At 39.4% G+C, this 17,035-nt stretch overlaps 8 protein-coding genes across 8 annotated transcripts; 4 read left to right on the forward strand and 4 right to left on the reverse strand.

Annotated features, from left to right (window-relative positions):
• Window positions 1–1,265: 1,265 nt before the first annotated feature.
• On the reverse strand, window positions 1,266–1,718 carry RO3G_14939 (uncharacterized protein; the record flags this gene model as incomplete). The annotated part of the gene is made up of 2 exons (XM_067669523.1): window positions 1,266–1,479; window positions 1,621–1,718. The coding sequence occupies 2 exons, from the start codon at window positions 1,716–1,718 to the stop codon at window positions 1,266–1,268; spliced, it is 312 nt and encodes a 103-aa protein (XP_067525624.1).
• A 481-nt stretch (window positions 1,719–2,199) lies between these two features.
• Window positions 2,200–2,481, reverse strand: RO3G_14940 (uncharacterized protein; the record flags this gene model as incomplete). The annotated part of the gene is made up of 1 exon (XM_067669524.1): window positions 2,200–2,481. One exon carries the CDS (start codon window positions 2,479–2,481, stop codon window positions 2,200–2,202), a length of 282 nt encoding a protein of 93 aa, XP_067525625.1.
• Window positions 2,482–4,630: 2,149 nt separating this feature from the next.
• RO3G_14941 (uncharacterized protein) lies at window positions 4,631–5,850 on the forward strand (the record flags this gene model as incomplete). Its single annotated transcript, XM_067669525.1, has 2 exons — window positions 4,631–4,996; window positions 5,050–5,850. 2 exons carry the CDS (start codon window positions 4,631–4,633, stop codon window positions 5,848–5,850), a joined length of 1,167 nt encoding a protein of 388 aa, XP_067525626.1.
• A 1,277-nt stretch (window positions 5,851–7,127) lies between these two features.
• RO3G_14942 (uncharacterized protein) lies at window positions 7,128–7,328 on the reverse strand (the record flags this gene model as incomplete). The annotated part of the gene is made up of 1 exon (XM_067669526.1): window positions 7,128–7,328. The coding sequence occupies one exon, from the start codon at window positions 7,326–7,328 to the stop codon at window positions 7,128–7,130; it is 201 nt and encodes a 66-aa protein (XP_067525627.1).
• Window positions 7,329–8,158: 830 nt separating this feature from the next.
• RO3G_14943 (uncharacterized protein) lies at window positions 8,159–8,365 on the forward strand (the record flags this gene model as incomplete). The annotated part of the gene is made up of 1 exon (XM_067669527.1): window positions 8,159–8,365. One exon carries the CDS (start codon window positions 8,159–8,161, stop codon window positions 8,363–8,365), a length of 207 nt encoding a protein of 68 aa, XP_067525628.1.
• Window positions 8,366–9,428: 1,063 nt separating this feature from the next.
• On the forward strand, window positions 9,429–10,944 carry RO3G_14944 (uncharacterized protein; the record flags this gene model as incomplete). Its single annotated transcript, XM_067669528.1, has 5 exons — window positions 9,429–9,441; window positions 9,593–9,691; window positions 9,749–9,922; window positions 9,981–10,716; window positions 10,776–10,944. 5 exons carry the CDS (start codon window positions 9,429–9,431, stop codon window positions 10,942–10,944), a joined length of 1,191 nt encoding a protein of 396 aa, XP_067525629.1.
• Window positions 10,945–13,401: 2,457 nt separating this feature from the next.
• RO3G_14945 (uncharacterized protein) lies at window positions 13,402–13,971 on the forward strand (the record flags this gene model as incomplete). The annotated part of the gene is made up of 1 exon (XM_067669529.1): window positions 13,402–13,971. The coding sequence occupies one exon, from the start codon at window positions 13,402–13,404 to the stop codon at window positions 13,969–13,971; it is 570 nt and encodes a 189-aa protein (XP_067525630.1).
• Window positions 13,972–15,051: 1,080 nt separating this feature from the next.
• Window positions 15,052–16,867, reverse strand: RO3G_14946 (uncharacterized protein; the record flags this gene model as incomplete). Its single annotated transcript, XM_067669530.1, has 4 exons — window positions 15,052–16,166; window positions 16,226–16,252; window positions 16,415–16,586; window positions 16,646–16,867. The coding sequence occupies 4 exons, from the start codon at window positions 16,865–16,867 to the stop codon at window positions 15,052–15,054; spliced, it is 1,536 nt and encodes a 511-aa protein (XP_067525631.1).
• Between the last annotated feature and the right edge of the window lie 168 nt (window positions 16,868–17,035).

Consider the following 17,035-nt stretch of genomic DNA (forward strand, 5'->3'; position numbering starts at 1 on the left):
AAAAAGGATTCATAAAAGTGGTTTGAAATCATCCGTCGTGTGGATAGAAAAGAAAGGGGGCCTACATCAAAAACGGGACAAAAGAAGACAATCGATGCAGACATGTTGGTAAACATTCTCTTTGTCTTTCCTCTCATTCAAACAGTTCAAAGCTCCACAGGTCACTTGATTGTATGACCGCATCGAGATCACGTTCAAAGGGGCTGGTTAGGAAGCGATGTGAGTTTAGTAACGAATGTGTGACATCAAGGCTTTCTACTACTTTTGTACACCTTTTTCAGAAAGCATTCGTACATTCGAGAGAAAAAACGTGGGTGATCGAATAAAGCTTGGGACATTTTATTCAAAAAAGATTTCGCACACTTTATTTCGCAGAGGAACTACAATGGGTTTTTCATCCACCTATTTATCAAGCGTCCATTGCAAACTGTGAAATGAGACACATTTCAAATGATTTAAAGACGATTTTAAAAATGTGAGTCAACGCCTCTCAAGTGACAACTGTAAAGTCAAATAAAGGCTGTAGGATATTACTTGATCCGACAAGGAAGTCGTTAGTGATCTTTGATTATCTTTTGGTTATCGCTTCATTCATCTTGGCTTTCAATTCTTTAGAAAAAGCAATGAGGTTGATCTTTTATGTTTATTTTCAATCGATATATTTCTAAAAATGAAAATAGCTTTTATGAACTGAAAAAAAGTGAAAGGAGGATATAACACCAGGTTGTTATATCAACCAAATGCTTTGTGTAACTGTTTTGGTCAAAATATAATATTCTATATTTGTGTTATCATTCCATAAAAACCAACTATCTTCCCACACGATCATATGCTGCTTGGACACTCTTTCGTGATTGTTCCTAACCTAATGCCGTTGGCTCCACTCTGACGTCGGATGTAGTTGTAGGCTTTCCAGCCACGCTTTATTCTCAGACAACATTAATAAAACAAAATGGTTTGATCTTTTTGTTCCTTTCTATCTAAATCTAGTTTGATTTTGAAAGACTTGGTGGGCAGAGTGGGATCATGGCTAGCACCTTCTTTTGTACCATGGACGGGTAGCCACTCACATCCCTCTGTCTTTGTTTCGCCAACGTGGCCACGTGTATTTGCCGAATAGACCCATGTTTTTGCACGGCTTCATCGCATGCACAGCCCAATCCATTTTCTTTTCTGTAATCGTTCATCCATTGCCAATCATTGATTGCCAAAATGCCTGTAGATGAGGATGATGCAGTGATCTATTTCTTACGTAGGTCTTTTATTCAATGCAGCCCATCCTGAAGACAGCCCCTTGTTCCTTTTTGAGCTTTAGGATCACGAACGTCCTCCAGCAGGGATGGCATTGATCGGTTGAGTTGCGACGCTGACTTGCTGCAAATGATGTCAAGGGCGTCTTGTTTTGCTTCTTCATTGGTAGCTTCATCTCTGAATACACATGAGGCAATCCCGTACAACAGTTTAATCGTTGGATCTTTTCTATATCCAAAATGGATAGTTTCTGTTCAATCAAAAAATGGCCCAGTGCATTGAAAGGATGAAGTGGGTGCTGGTCCAAATAGAGAGAAATAGTTTCTGCACTAATAGAATAAGGCTCTTGTGTCCACCCCGTGGCAATACACCCGCTTGCTAAATGCCATCTCCTCGTATTCGTAAGTGAGATCCTTGAATGCCTGACTCGTGCTGTGAATACCAACGACGACTGCAACAGGGAACATTGGATATTATTTTCTGACCATTAAGCACTGTTCATTGAGGCAACGGAAGAAGGTACGATTGACTGCCTCTTGAACTTTGATAAGCACAGACGGTTAACTGGGGCAGTAAACTACATCCGGTCTTGTATCATTCGTTCCATTCTGTTGGTTTCCTCTCGTATTTATTTTCAGCATGTTGGCCTGTACAAAAAGAGAATTAGTATGATTTTTGATAAACAGATGTTATAACATTTTTTACAATAAAATGTATAACCAGTTTATCATTCAAGATCCATTTGCTCATGAGGTCTGTTCCTGCTGCGTACAGTCGTTCCACTGCCAAAATGAGGATTTTAAAATAAATTTGGAGGGGTTTCCAAAAAAAAAAAAAAAAAAAAAAAAAAAAAAATTGGTTGTTTAAAGTTCATTTCACGGATTGCGAGCAACTGATTTCACAGGTAAAAAAGTATGCCTATGTTAGATGGGTATGTAGTTTAAGCAGTTATCCAATTGGGTTTTTTGAGTGCTGGATTATGTTTCGAAGACGCTCAATAGGATCTTCATTTGCAGCATCAGCAAGTCCATCTTGCAATGTTTCAGTATCTTGGAGTTTCTCACGTCGAACTTGATGCTTAACCAATGCCCAGAACTGTTCAATAGGGTTGAGTGCTGGTGCATGCAGAGGAAGAAAGACGCACTTGTGATCTCTATTTCTTTCATTGAGCATATCTTTTCTTGGTTGATGGATTGGTGCATTATCCGTTATAAAATAGAAACCTCTCATTTGATCCTATTCGTCTAAGACATTTAAAGTTTCCTGAATAAATCGCATATCATGGCCAGCAGTTGTGCCTTTTGGATCGCTTTTGTTAGAAGCTTCAGGGTTTTTCCTTTTTCTACCTCCCCTGAACTTTTCTTACTTTTGGAGGTTGCTTTGGTACACGAATACTCTAGTTTACCACTCCTACCTACAATGCAGGAACGCACTTGTATACTGCAGGCCCAATTCTTGCTACGATCACTAACCCTACCGGACGATGCTCTGCTTACTTGTCTATTACCTCATCTACGTCGCTCGGACAGTCGTTCAGGTTGGTATAAGCTTTCCAAATCACCATTATGGACACAATGCTTACCCCAACCAGAGCCCATCAGACAAACGTACACTTGAAAGGTTTCAACTACAGTTCCTTCAAGACAATCTCAACCAGGCGCGATCATCTCGTAACTCTATCCTTCTTTCTCAATGTCGCCCAAGATCCTTTGTCATTCCTTCTGAACAAAATACCAAACATAATATCATGTTCCTCTCACTCTGCCTTTCCATGGCTTATTCGATGACCGGTCATCTGTACTCTACTTTATGAACTTGACTACCTATTCCATGATAAGGACCAACCGTCACCACCGTTCCAACCAGGGCAAAGACTCCTCGATTGTCTACCCTCTTCCTCTCACGAGTAACATTCACCTGTTTCCTTCTTTCTTCCTCCCACATCTTTTTTTTTTACCCTTGATCTCCAAAAGGGAGTTTAGCTTCCATTCAATTTTTTTTATTGATCTGACCAGGGCGAAAACGATGCGATATTAGACATCATGCCCTCAAAGTGGTTATTAATTTTTATAAATAAAAATCGAAATTTAAACGTATTTTGGTGGCAACTGAAAAGAAGGGTTTTCATCGGAGTTGGTTGTCATGATACTGTTGGCGATAGAACAAAGATATAATAAACAAATCAAGTTACACAAAGCATTTGGTTGATATAACAACCTGGTGTTATATCCTCCTTTCACTTTTTTTCAGTTCATAAAAGCTATTTTCATTTTTAGAAATATATCGATTGAAAATAAACATAAAAGATCAACCTCATTGCTTTTTCTAAAGAATTGAAAGCCAAGATGAATGAAGCGATAACCAAAAGATAATCAAAGATCACTAACGACTTCCTTGTCGGATCAAGTAATATCCTACAGCCTTTATTTGACTTTACAGTTGTCACTTGAGAGGCGTTGACTCACATTTTTAAAATCGTCTTTAAATCATTTGAAATGTGTCTCATTTCACAGTTTGCAATGGACGCTTGATAAATAGGTGGATGAAAAACCCATTGTAGTTCCTCTGCGAAATAAAGTGTGCGAAATCTTTTTTGAATAAAATGTCCCAAGCTTTATTTTTTTCTCTCGAATGTACGAGTCTTTTTCCAAAAATGTATGAATGCTTTCTGAAATAGGTGTAATATTTTATACTTTATTTTTCTTGTTCTCGAAAGATGTTTTTTTTATATTCCTAAAGTATGACAGAACATGCACAATGCTGTTACTCGTGTTCACCTAATATTCGGTAAATGAAAAGAAAAAAATGATTTGCATGACTCTTGATCTGAATAGAAACGATGGTTTGAAAAAGTAAGGATTGAAGAATAAAAGAAGGGAAAATAGTGAGTTGAGATTGTGGTTGAAACGTAGAGAATTTTTTTTTTTTTTTTTTTTTTTTTTTTTTTTTTTTTTTTTTGGAAATAAATAAAAAATAAATTGATCTGAGAGAGAGAGAGAGTCATACCATCTTTTTATAAATAAATGGGGTACAAGTAACCATGGTTTACCTTCGAATCATGTGCACTAAACATTGTATTTCACGTCATTTAACTTATTTATTATGATTGTGGCAACCTATTCAATCTGTTGACAACTCACCAAGATAGGAAATACAACTTGATCCTGAATAGATCCATTTTTATTTATTTTTTTTTTTTTTAAAATTTTTTTTTTCTATAATTACGATATTAAATGTTAAGATGACTATAGTGTAACCTTACCTCCTTTTGAATCCCCAACTATAGTAATCACTCGTGCTATGATTGTTATCTAAAAAGTATAAATAAATAAATAAATAAACCCCCTTTTCTTTTTTTCTCTTTTCTTTTCTATCAATCATGACTGACGTGAATCCTACTACAACTGAACCTACCGCTACCACAACTGAACCTACAGTTGAACCTACAGTGGAACCCACCACCACCACTACTACTACTACTACTACTACTGCTGCTGCTGCTGCTACTGATGTAGAAGCTCCCAAGACTACTGAAACCGAACAACAAGTCGAAGAAGAACAACCAAAGGATGAACAAGTACCAACGGAAGAAGCCAGCCCAGCTCCCAAGACAACCTTGACCAAGCGTCGTACGATCTTCAACCCTTTTGGTAAACCCAAGAAGGAAGACCAAGTCGAATCAGATGAATCAGCCGAAAACAAAAAGAAGACCAAAGGTTTTGGTGCCTTCTTTTCTAAATCAAAGGTAACCCCCCCCCCACAAAAAAAAATCGTATCCTGTCACTGACATCGCTCTAGACTGCCGCTCCCAAGTCGGATGAACCTGCTTCAACCGAATCCGAACCCGCATCGACCGAACTGCCTCAGATCGAACAACTTCAGCCGATCGAAACCGAAGCTGTCACGGATCCCAAGGAAGAGGCCAAGGAAGCCCCCAAGGAAGAACCAAAGGAAGAGCCTAAAGAGGAGTCTAAGGAAGAACCCTCCGCTGAAGCTGCTGCTGAACCTGAGGTCGCTGTAGAAACCTCTGAACAGGCCCACTTGGCTGCTGCCACCAACAAACGCCAATCGTTCATCAGCAAGATCTTTGGTAAAAAGAAGCACGAGGAAACACCTCGTGAAGCTCCTGTGGCTGAAGAACAAGAAGAACAGGTAGAAGAGCAAGTCGCCGAGGCTCCTGTTGTTGAGGCTCCTGTCATCGAGGCTCCTGCTGAAGAACAAACCAAAGAAGAAAAGAAGGAAGAGAAGAAGGAAGAGAAGAAGGAAGAAAAGAAAGAATCAGCTCGTCCCTCTTCTCCTCTCGGTCGTTTGACCGGCTTGTTCTCAAAGAAGAAGAAGTCCAAGACCCCTGCTGTGTCTGCTACAACTGAACCAGCTCCTGCTGAAGAAGAGCCCAAGGAAGAAGCCAAGGAAGAAGCCAAGGAAGAAGCCAAGGAAGAGCCCAAGGAAGAAGTCAAAGAAGTAGCCAAGGAAGAAGCCAAGGAAGAAGCCAAGGAAGAGCCTAAAGAAGAAGTAAAGGAAGAGGCTAAAGAAGAACCAAAGGCTGAAACTGCCAGTGTACCTGAAAGTACACCTGCTGCTGTAGTTGCATCTGCATAAATCTATTATTAATTTTGCATTGAAATAATCCTTTTTTCACTGTCTCTCTCTCTTCTTCCCCTTATTTATAATTACTAGAAATGAAAACAATTAATCTCTTACAATCGAAACTTAATAAATTTTTTTTTTTTCTACATGAATTTTTTTTTGTTTGTTTAACAAAATGACGTACCAATCCTTCCCCTTAAAATCGTTTTAATTTTTTTCTTATAACGCGTTTCATACTTTTTTTTTTTCACTCCTTTTTTTTCCATCAGCATGTTGTCTGCAGTCACCGTGATAGAACCAAAAGACGCAAGCAATGTTTCAACTTGCACAAGAGATGACTTGATTGAGCAAGTGAAATTAACAATTATATCTCATCCTTATTTGGACGATACTTTAAACAGCATTCGACAGGAACCCGTGCCTTGGGAAGACTATAAACAAGTGGGCTTGATATCTGAAAATGAGATGGCAATGATAAAATATGTAGAAAACAAATCAATAAAAGAGCTAGAACCCATCATGGCAGAGGTATATCGATTGATAGTATCTGTACAGAGACTGACATGGATCACCCTTAGCATGGACAATATTATGCTCTATTGTATTTAGAATTAATGCAAAAATTAGCCAGAGTGGACGCACTTCAGAAAGTACTTGTCTTTATCCATGACATGCTGAACGGTAAACTTGGCATAAAGTCGATGTGGATCCTGACAGGCTGTATTTGATAGAACATGAAGAGAGGATCTTTTTGTTTCATAAAGCAAACAAGAACAACTCTGAATTTCCTTTTGGTCCATTCTACAAAGCATTAGGCATCAATGATGAATTCATTGGCATCCAATCCAGTAAACTACTGACCCTTTTGATCTGGTAAGCCACTTTTGTCTGCTCTCGTCTGCGCATCTCACCTCTTTCTAGCTCTACTCCACATCGTGAGATCGACATCCAAGCCTTCTTTCGATGGGTCACATTTCAACTCCAAAGCCGTCATCAGCATGTGGTTGATCTTCATGTTCAGATATTGGACGCCTTGTTTCATATTCCAGAGTACCGAAGGGTCTTTTGGGAAACGTCTCATGCGATTGATGCGTAAGTGGATCGGGATCAAAAGCGGGGAAGGAGGGGAATACTGATCGCTAGGATAGATTGATTCATGTGTTGAAAGCAAACACACAGTCTGATCCACAAAAGATATATGAACTGACGTTTGCCATCTGGCTCCTGACGTTTGATCCGCATGTCGCCAAGCATCTAAACAAGTAACAGCGATTGTACGCAGTGAGCAGTCACTCATCTTCCTCTCTCTTTCTCTTAGAAAGTGCAACCTCATCCCTCTCCTGGTGGATCACGCAAAGACCAGCGTAAAGGAAAAAGTGGTCCGGGTGATCATGGCCACCTTCAAGGTAACGCAAGACAGCTTGAGCACATGTCCTAATCAAAGCGTAGAACTTGATTGAAAAAGCACCCGCCCAAAACATGTCGGCCATGCTGGTCGCCAAACTCCTGCCGCTGACAGAGCATCTGGCGACACGCAAGTGGACGGATCAAGAAATGATGGAGGATATTGAATTTGTAAAGAATGAACTGCAGCAAAGCTTTCAACGGCTTGGGTACATGACATGTTGCACCGAGCCGATTCATCTCTAACCTTGTTTTTCTCACTAGCACATTTGAAGTCTATGCATCCAGAGTCGAAACAGGCATGCTCCAGTGGGAGAGTCCTTCGCATGCGTCCGAAACATTTTGGAAGCAGAATGCGAATCGGTTCAATGAAAAGGACCAGCACCTGTTGAGGTAATACGCGTTGTGTGTCTACTGCTTACTCAGGGTCTTTTGTTAGATTGCTGGCAAGATTGTTGAGTCGTTCTAGCGATCCTGTGGTGATGGCCATCGCATGCCATGATATTGGACAATATATCAAGTACAGTACAGATCCCAATAGTAAAAGGTAAAGAAACAGTTCCATGTCCCACATACAGCACAGGCTAAACCATCGCTAGTTATCTGCAATCGATCGGCGCTAAACAAAGAATAATGGAACTAATGACCCATCAAGATTCAGAAGTGAAATATCAGGCACTTTGTGCAACCCAGAAATACTTTGCCATGACAACCTAAATAAAAAGAGTCCATTTAAAACACAAAGAGTGTCATTCACTGAAGGGAGCCATCCCTCATTTTTAAAAGGCGTCTGCTTTCTGTTTTCAAAAATAATTACATCTCAGAAAGTTACGTCACTGAGCCAGGGTGAAGGGCCGCTACAAGCTTTCTATTTTTTTTTTTCTGTTTTTTTTATTGTATACCTACATTGACAGCAATGACCAAATCACACGTTGAAGCTCAAGTAAAGACACCTGTTTATCACGATCCTTGGGCTAGACGTGAAGCTTGGCGTAAACATCCCATCTTTTCAAAATCATCCAACTTCAAGACCATGTTTCCCGGACTTGGTATTGCCACTGTGGCATTTGCTGCTTATTGTACTTATGAACACTTTTTTATCAACAAGAAGAGTCACCACTAGATCTTTATGTAGGTCTCTGCATTTAAATGACAATTTCGACTTACATTTTTTCTCTAGCTCGACATTGTGCGTAGATTATTTGTTTATTTAAAATGCCGTTAATAAACCAATACAATAGTCAACATTGATTGACTTTATATTGACCCATCCATGTCTTTAATGCAACCAAAGGGACCAGACAAACCTTTTTCTTTTTCTCACAGTGGAAAGCAACCCGTGTCGACTATGAAAGGATATCCTATTACCCTTTTTTTTTCATGGAGACGATGGCAGAGCATTGAAGAAAAAAAAAATCTAGGGAACAAGACCTTGTCTGATCCTTAGATGATCACCTTTGAATTCCATTGGATCACAAGCCTATGCTCACTAGGCCAGCAATGAATTGTTTTTGCCTAAATCGTGTTTTGGAAGCAATCTGTAAAGATATCGATCTTCCTCCTTTTTGTTGCTTTGAAAGGATCATGTCGATTCATACGTGCTCAATGCGTCTTTTGCTTTCCCACCTTATAACGTGTCCATCATGATATGAACCAAAGAATGAATGTCTTTCGTGATTCATTTGTATTTTAAGTTGCCATTTGCTGGTATCATCTTCTTTCATGATCCACACTCTATCTGTCGTATTGCATATTCAACCTGTCTTTTGTTGTCTATCCTCACCAACCCTTATCTACCTCCTCCCCCTGAATGTGTTACATTTCATTTACCATTCTGAGCCTACATCGTTTGATCTCGTCAGAAAAGTAGGTGCTCTCCCCTGGTTTTAGCACCACTGCATCCAACTGTCCGTATCGATCCGCAACACGCAACTGCATACATGACTGAATCTGCCGTATGACGATGAACTTCTTGGATGAATAAAGCGACTGCATCTTTGTGCTCCCTCTGGAACATCGTACCATCTTTTTTTTTTAGCGCAAAACTAAAGTTCAATGAACGAAATCATTTTGAGGCTTCTCATTGGCTAAAACTGAAATCCCAATCGTTTTGATCCCCCTACGGTTTTTTATTCCTGTTTTTTTTTTTCTTCTTCTTTTCATCACGATTCTTCTTGTTTAATCAGATGACTCAACGCGGTAAGACAAGCACTTGAAGGGGAAGGAAAGAGACAGAGACAGACCAAGAAAAGAAAAGCCTAATGGTTCATGCCACTGGTTTATGGCTCATCTCTTTTTGTTTCCCCTTGATGAAGAATTAGGAAAAACTAAAAAGCCAACTGTTCTATAGACGTTTACATTGCTGCTGCTGTTCGTACTCCTTTAGGTGGATTCAATGGTTCCTTGGCCTCTTTGCCTGCTACCAAGCTTGGTTCTATTGCCATTGATGGTAAGTATCCAAGAAAAAGGGGAGATAAGAAAAAAGATTAAACAAGAGGTTCTATAGCCGCTATCAAGAAGGTCAACTTACCAGCCGAAGCTGTTGAAGAAGTCATCTTTGGTTGTGTTCTGTCTGCTGGTCTTGGTCAGAACCCTGCTCGTCAAGCTGCCATCGGTGCCGGTCTCAAAGAGACCACGATCTCTACTACGGTCAACAAAGTCTGTGCTTCAGGCATGAAGGGTAAGTGAGAACAGTGTGGGAAAAAAAAAGGGACAAAGGACTTAAGGTAAATAATTAGCCGTCATCTTGGCTGCACAAACGATCATGTTGGGTAATGCGGAAGTAGTGGTTGCTGGTGGTATGGAATCCATGAGCAACACACCCTACTACTTGCCCAAGCAACGTTTTGGTTCAACCTATGGCAACACAGAAGTCGTGGACGGAATCGTCAAGGACGGTTTGACAGATGTCTACAACGATTACTTGATGGGTGTTGCCGCTGAAGAATGTGCTGCGGAATATGACATCAGCCGTGAAGAGCAAGATGACTATGCGATCGAATCTTACAAGCGTGCCCAAGCTGCCTTTGCTGCCGGTCACTACAAAGAAGAGATCGTGCCTGTGACTGTGTCTGGTGGACGTGGCAAGCCCGACCGTGTGGTCGAGATGGATGATGAGGTCTCCAAGTTGAACGAAGAAAAGCTCCGTGCTGTTCGTCCTGCTTTCCAACCCAAGAATGGTACTGTGACTGCACCCAACTCCTCTCCCTTGTCCGACGGTGCCTCTGCTCTGGTCCTTGTCTCCAAGGCTGCTGCTGAAAAGTACAACTTGCCCTTGATTGCCAAGGTGCGTGGTTGGGGTGAAGCCGAACAGGCTCCTGCTCGTTTCACTACCTCTCCTGCTTTGGCTATTCCCAAGGCTATCCAACATGCCGGATTGACGGCTGAAGACATTGCCTTTTATGAAATCAACGAAGCCTTCTCGGTCGTTGCTTGTGCCAACAAGAAGATTTTGAACATTCCTGCTGAAAAAGTGTAAGTAACAAGAAAGAGAGAGAGAGAGAGAAAGTAAGGAAGCTGATGTGTTCATGTAGTAACATCTGGGGTGGTGCTGTTGCCATGGGTCATCCTTTGGGCTGCTCTGGTGCTCGTATCATTACTACTCTTGCTTCCGTCTTGAAGAACAAGGATGCCAAGTTTGGTGCTGCTGGTGTCTGTAACGGTGGTGGTGGTGCTTCTGCTGTTATCATTGAGCGCGTATAAATACAATTCATGTGAATAAAATCAGAAAGGAAAAGAAAAATCATAATACCTATCAAATAACAATACTAGTAATAAAAAGAAACGCATGTAACTCTTGCATTTGTCACAATACTTTGCTTGCCTTTATTGATATTATTTAATGGCTGTAAGATGAAATCAGCAGTGAGCAGTAAAGACAAAAGGAATCGTAGCATGATACTGAATATAGTCTTTTATCTTTTTATTTCTCTCTTCACCGTCAAACAGTATCCGTCATAGAATAGTGCGTGCATGCAAACTTTATGGTGAAAAGGAAAATGCTTTCAATCATTGATTCAAACGCTGCTTTCTGTCTACTCTGAGGAAATATTCTTCTTTTTTTTTGGGAGTGATATATGCCATGTGTACAACAGTCAATCGGCATACATAAAAATTAGAAGACTTTGTTTCAGTAGAATAACTCCATGCTTTAAGCTATCAGCACTAATTTGCAACTCACAAAGACAGTCTTTGCTTTGCTATAGGAAGATTGGAGTGGACCTTGCGCGTTTTACCAATTTTTTAACGTGTTTATAACAAAGAGTTTGATAAATGCTATAGTATCTGGTTCATTCCAAGTTGAAGAACATAGCAATGAAGCTGAATTTAGTTGACCAAAGAATCGCATAACGTCTTATGTTTAATCCAATCGGTCATTGTTTATTTATAGATAAACTAGCCATTTAAATGATACGAGAAAGTAATATCATCGCTTCTCCGAGAAATCGGTCCTAAGGTTACCTTCAGACCATCATAAAAGTAGCATCTGCTGCTTTACTGGCGCGTTATGATTAGATGTATGAGAATGAACAGCCATTTAGTTACACAACTAGGTTTTACTAACCCATATAGTAATTAGACAGCTTGTTCCAAACACTAGGTTAGGAGTTTCCATTTTGAATGCTAACAGTGCTATTTACAGACCTCTCTTCAACTATTTGCTTTTCGAGAGCCTCATAACTTCAACAAAAAAATCTAGTGATAGTTTCAACTTTCCAAGCCTCAAATGAACTTTTATATATATATATACACTTTATGACCGTGTAGTGCCTCTATTTTGCTCTTTTTTCTTCTTCTCTCTAATTCTGTGCAAGACAAACTGAGCCTTAAAAGCCTTTCTCCTTTTGCTTTTTTAGAAATGAATTCATAATTAACTGTCATACGTTGATTTCGTTGTGCTCTGGAAAAGATAGTTTCCTTTTTTGGATGGCGATGTTTTCAATTGAAAAGGATCTTTTTTTGAAGAATAAGAGGAAGAGCATGTATGTGTTCTAAAAACCAACGCATTGCACTCTGCTGACACTATTAATGTTTGGAAAAACAGCCTGATGTTCATTTTCATAGTATTACAGAAACGCATAAACGAAACTTCGACTTTCTTTGTCTTTTCTCCGAAAGCTGCATATCAAAATGCCTTTTTTTACATAGAATAGCTCAATGGTAGCAAAGACTATAAATTAATGATACTTTTTTTATGAATAAAAGCATCTTAAATTAGCTTTGTTATCTCAAGTACTCCAAATCTATACTCTATGCACACTTCTCCAAAGGCTACTTTATTTTGTGTTGGTAACAATCCAATTCCTCTTCGTATTAAGTGTAACATCCAGAATGAAGCTTACTATAACACAAATGACATAGGGTGAATTTAAATTTTTGGCTATTACTTACCATTCGCCAACGTAATTGATTTGAAAAAAAAGCACCGAAATGCGGAGACGTTCTGATTTGCTACATGAAAAACTCATGATAATTAAAAGGTACCTAACCTTCTAAAGAATGCTACAAGCGACATCATTCTCAAATGTCGAGTTTTAAGTCATATTCACAAAATAATAATTTATTAAAAGAACCCCGCCATTCTCTTTTGATCTAAATATAGTAATCTTCCTAAACAGAGGAGTTGTATGCTATTGATTAAGTAAGCATAAACTCACGCGTGCACATACTTAAACAATTCTGTAGGACTAAATTGAATAGGTTGTGTATCATTTTGGCATAAGGATTAAGCCTATAGGTCAGTGTTTCATCTCAGACGCTCATAGTTTAAACCACAAAGACCTTTGGCGGTGCTTAAGGATTAACAGCGCGCATTTTGTTCAATTATTTCATGATTCAAGCCTGTTATGTTCACTATCACAATCCAATGATAGATACAGTGTCCATTTGAAAACAACATTTTCTATACAGTAAATTAAAAGGAAAGACAGGAATTTGTATTGAGATCATCGGCCTTATTTGTACAATTATTGCTAAAAATACTGTATCCCAAAATTTTCATGAGGAGACATTGTATACTTTCCTCAATACTTCAAGTTCCTTGCTAAAAATATGCACATCAAATAAAAATTAAATTAACGTGCGTCTTCAAAAAACATATAAAAGGCACAATGTCAATCGCTGTATTTGTTTTATCATCAATCCACTTTTCTATCTCCAATGAAGTTGTCTCTCTCTATCTTGCTTTTTGTCTCTGCTCTCGTCAGCGTCCAAGCCTCTACCAACCCCAAGGTCTCTCCCGAAGGCTGTATTCGTCCCAACAACCGTGGTGAAGGCCAAGGCCTTGGCTGGAAAGGATACTGCTGCAAGACCAGCGATGACTGTCATGACACTTGTATCAAGGGCAAGTGTAACGGACCGGAAAACCCCAAGCTCGCTCCATCCATTGATGACGACTCTAGCAGCGGTAAAAAGGGCAGCAACAAGCTCTGCATTCGCCTTAACAACCGTGGTGATGGTAATGGCCTTGGTTGGAACGGATACTGCTGTAAGACCAGCGATGACTGTCGCGACACTTGTATCAAGGGAAAGTGTAATGGAAAGGCCAACCCCAAGTATGCTGAACCTATTGATGAAGATGACAACAGCAAGGTTTGTACTCGCCCTAACAACCGTGGTGAAGGCAAAGGTCTTGGCTGGAACGGTTACTGCTGTAAGACCAGCGATGACTGTCGCGACACTTGTATCAAGGGCAAGTGTAATGGAAAGGTCAACCCCAAGTATGCTTAACTTGTTAGCAGATACCTATTGATGAAGAAGTCAGTGTAACTAGATGGGCGTTTCTTTTTTTTTTTTTATTTTAAAATTATAATAACTTTGGAAATAAATGCTTTTGCTATTTGTCTTTATAGAACTCTTTTTGTATATTTGTATTTGAATAGAAAACCTATTGGGCATCATTCACTTTACGTTTGTAATATTTTACCTTATATGTCCTTAAAGAATATTTAAATCAGGGTTACTGTCGTACAACAGATTAAAAAATGGAGACACAGATGATCCCTACTTTGTCTTTATGCTCTAAATTTTATTTTTTTTTGTTGAGCCTGTCTGACAAAATGTATAGCAAAAGACAAGCTGTACTAATGAACATCTGAATGAAATTGAAGGATCAGAGATAATCGTTCCTGGCAAAAGAGTAAAAAAGGTCTGATGGCTGTAGAAGAAACAAAGCAAGGCTTGACATATTTCTTCAAGCTGACATAAATATCATACAACTGCATATGCTAATAAGAAGCCTCATCAATGTACTCAGTTACACTAAAGATAAAGCAAAAGGCGAAAACAAGTGAATAAGAAAAAAATAAATAAAGAAAAAGTGAGCAAAAAGATAAGATGGGTTATATTTATACATAGCTTGGTAATATCTATAAAGAAAAAACAAATCTATCGAATTGCTGATTGTAATAAATCATACATAAAGAAAATCCTAAATGTAAATAATAGTTAGAGTTGAACAAGACAGACCACTTATACAGGTATAAATACAACAATTTGAAGTCAAGCCGTTTAAAAACGAGTAAAAATGAAGGGAAAAAAAGATGATTGCAGATATGGTATTTTGGCACTATTTGAAAATAAAATACAAATGAAGCACTACAAGCTTCTCTCGTGGTGGTACAAACCACTGAAAAAGACGATCTGACAGCTAAACAAGTCTCGTAAAAGACAGTGAACTATAGTTTGAATATTTAAATATGAAACTATTGTAGTTTGAAGTAAAATGTATTTTATAAAAATTGTCATCACTTTGCTAATTTTAGGAAAGCGAATGGCTCTCTGTTTCTTATTTATTTATTTTATGGAGCATCAAGCAGACTTCATCTTCTTTGCCTTCACCGATGACCGCTTTAAGCCATAGGAAACCAAGCGATAGACGCCAAAGAGTGATCCAAAGATGACAGAAAGCGAAAAGAGATAAAGATCCAAGTTGTATGCCTTCAAGAAGGAAAGGTCGCGTCTGACATCTCGTCGATGATTGATCTTGCCATCCTGATGCAAATAGAGCGCCTCTTCTACCACATCAGCACCGCGTTGGACACCACGGTTGGATCGAATCTGGACCAAGGCCTTGAAGCGATTGGCATTCAGTCTGTATCTATCATCACGCAAGACCTCTTGAACCACCTTGATTGCCTGTTCCTGATCACTCTTCTTCATCCAGCGTCCATAGCCATTCTCTTCGGCTATGACAGCAGCCGCAGGTTGATCGGTAAAGAATGGATAGATGACGATGGGCACGCCATTATAGAGTGCTTCATAAACGGAGGCGGATCCTCCGTGGGTCAAGAACAATTGAGTCGAGGGATGATGAAGGATGGCGACCTGAGGAGCCCATTCCAAAAAGAGAATGCTTTGTCCTTCTTTCTTGTCAAACAGGTCTCGGATACGATAGACTTGGCCGGAGCGTGTCTGGAGTGTTTCTGGAAAGAGATGCTCCATGTCTCTGACGGACCATAAGATGCCGTCAATGTCGCCTGTTTCCATGTTCTCTAGCATGGAGGCCATGATCAGACCAAGCTCCTCTGTTGACAGAACCGCATGCTGACCAAAGGCGACATAGACTACCTTTTTATGGCTACCGAGAAACTGTTGAAGGTCATCCGTCAGCACAGGACGTGTTTTGGGCAAGATGGGACCAATCAGCTCAATTAATGGGCCAATCGGTCTTGGAGGATCAAATCCAAAGGCGGTATTGAACATCTTTATCGAGTCTTTAAATTTTATATGCCATTGACCCGAGGTAGGTTCAAGGCCGAGTGCCCTCTGTTCTTGTCGGAATTCCTTGATGAAGCCCCTGGCCTTGATTAGCAAGCGTATGAGGTTGATCACCTTATCTCTTAAACGTTCAAAGAACGGAACGTTCTTACTCGTTGGATTATGCATAGATAGGAAATCGATATTTATGTAGGGAGCTATCGCGTCTAAAAGACCAAAAGGGATTATAAACTTGTGTTGCCCTCCCCATCCTTTTTTTTTATACCTGCATTTAATATGTGAGTGCTAGTGACTATAAAAGGTATTTTATTAGCGATAGAAGCTTCAACACAGGCCATATTGAAATAATCACAAATAGCAAGGTCCACATCTTTTTTACTAAACAAATCCATATGATTGAGATAATCTAAAGCAATATCTTAGTAGCTTTTCTTTGTACGTGCTTGATACGTACTGTCTGTGAAGTTAAGCATCAATGCTTTCATTATACATAAAAAGCTATCAATATGGCTATCACTGGAGAGGACACGAATCCCGTTTTTATATGTTTCTTTTTCTACTATAGCTGGACCAGCCGAGACCAATTCAACAGTAGGAAAGTTCTTGATGAACTTTGCATGATCGTCCTAAGTCATAGAAATACGTAAACATTCAAAGAGTTCTTTGTATTATGAAGAGACATTACACGTGTATAGAAAATCGTATGATGACCTCTAGCGGCTAGTTCTTCAAGTATAGACAGGACCCACACAACATGTGAAGATCCACCAAAGTGACAGCTAAAGGCAATGTTTTTGGGTACGTGGTAATCCAAGGCCAACTGAAACGAGTTTTCTCCTGTGGCCATACCAGAGCTAATATAGCTTGCGACAGAAAGCAAAGCAACCGATAGGGTCCAGAGCTTCATGAAAGTTAGTCAGAAAAAGAAAAACAAAAAAAGGGCATAATATTTATACAAAGTCGTTTGTTGAGAGAATATACTCTTGTATAAGTAGCTTCACCCAGTTAAATTAAAAAGCTAACAATCATGTGCTGAATGCACCCGTACTGAAAAATAGAAACTGATATAAGCTTA

This window comes from Rhizopus delemar, genomic scaffold (assembly GCF_000149305.1).
Source record: "Rhizopus delemar RA 99-880 supercont3.15 genomic scaffold, whole genome shotgun sequence".
Classification (NCBI taxonomy): Eukaryota; Fungi; Mucoromycota; class Mucoromycetes; order Mucorales; family Rhizopodaceae; genus Rhizopus; species Rhizopus delemar.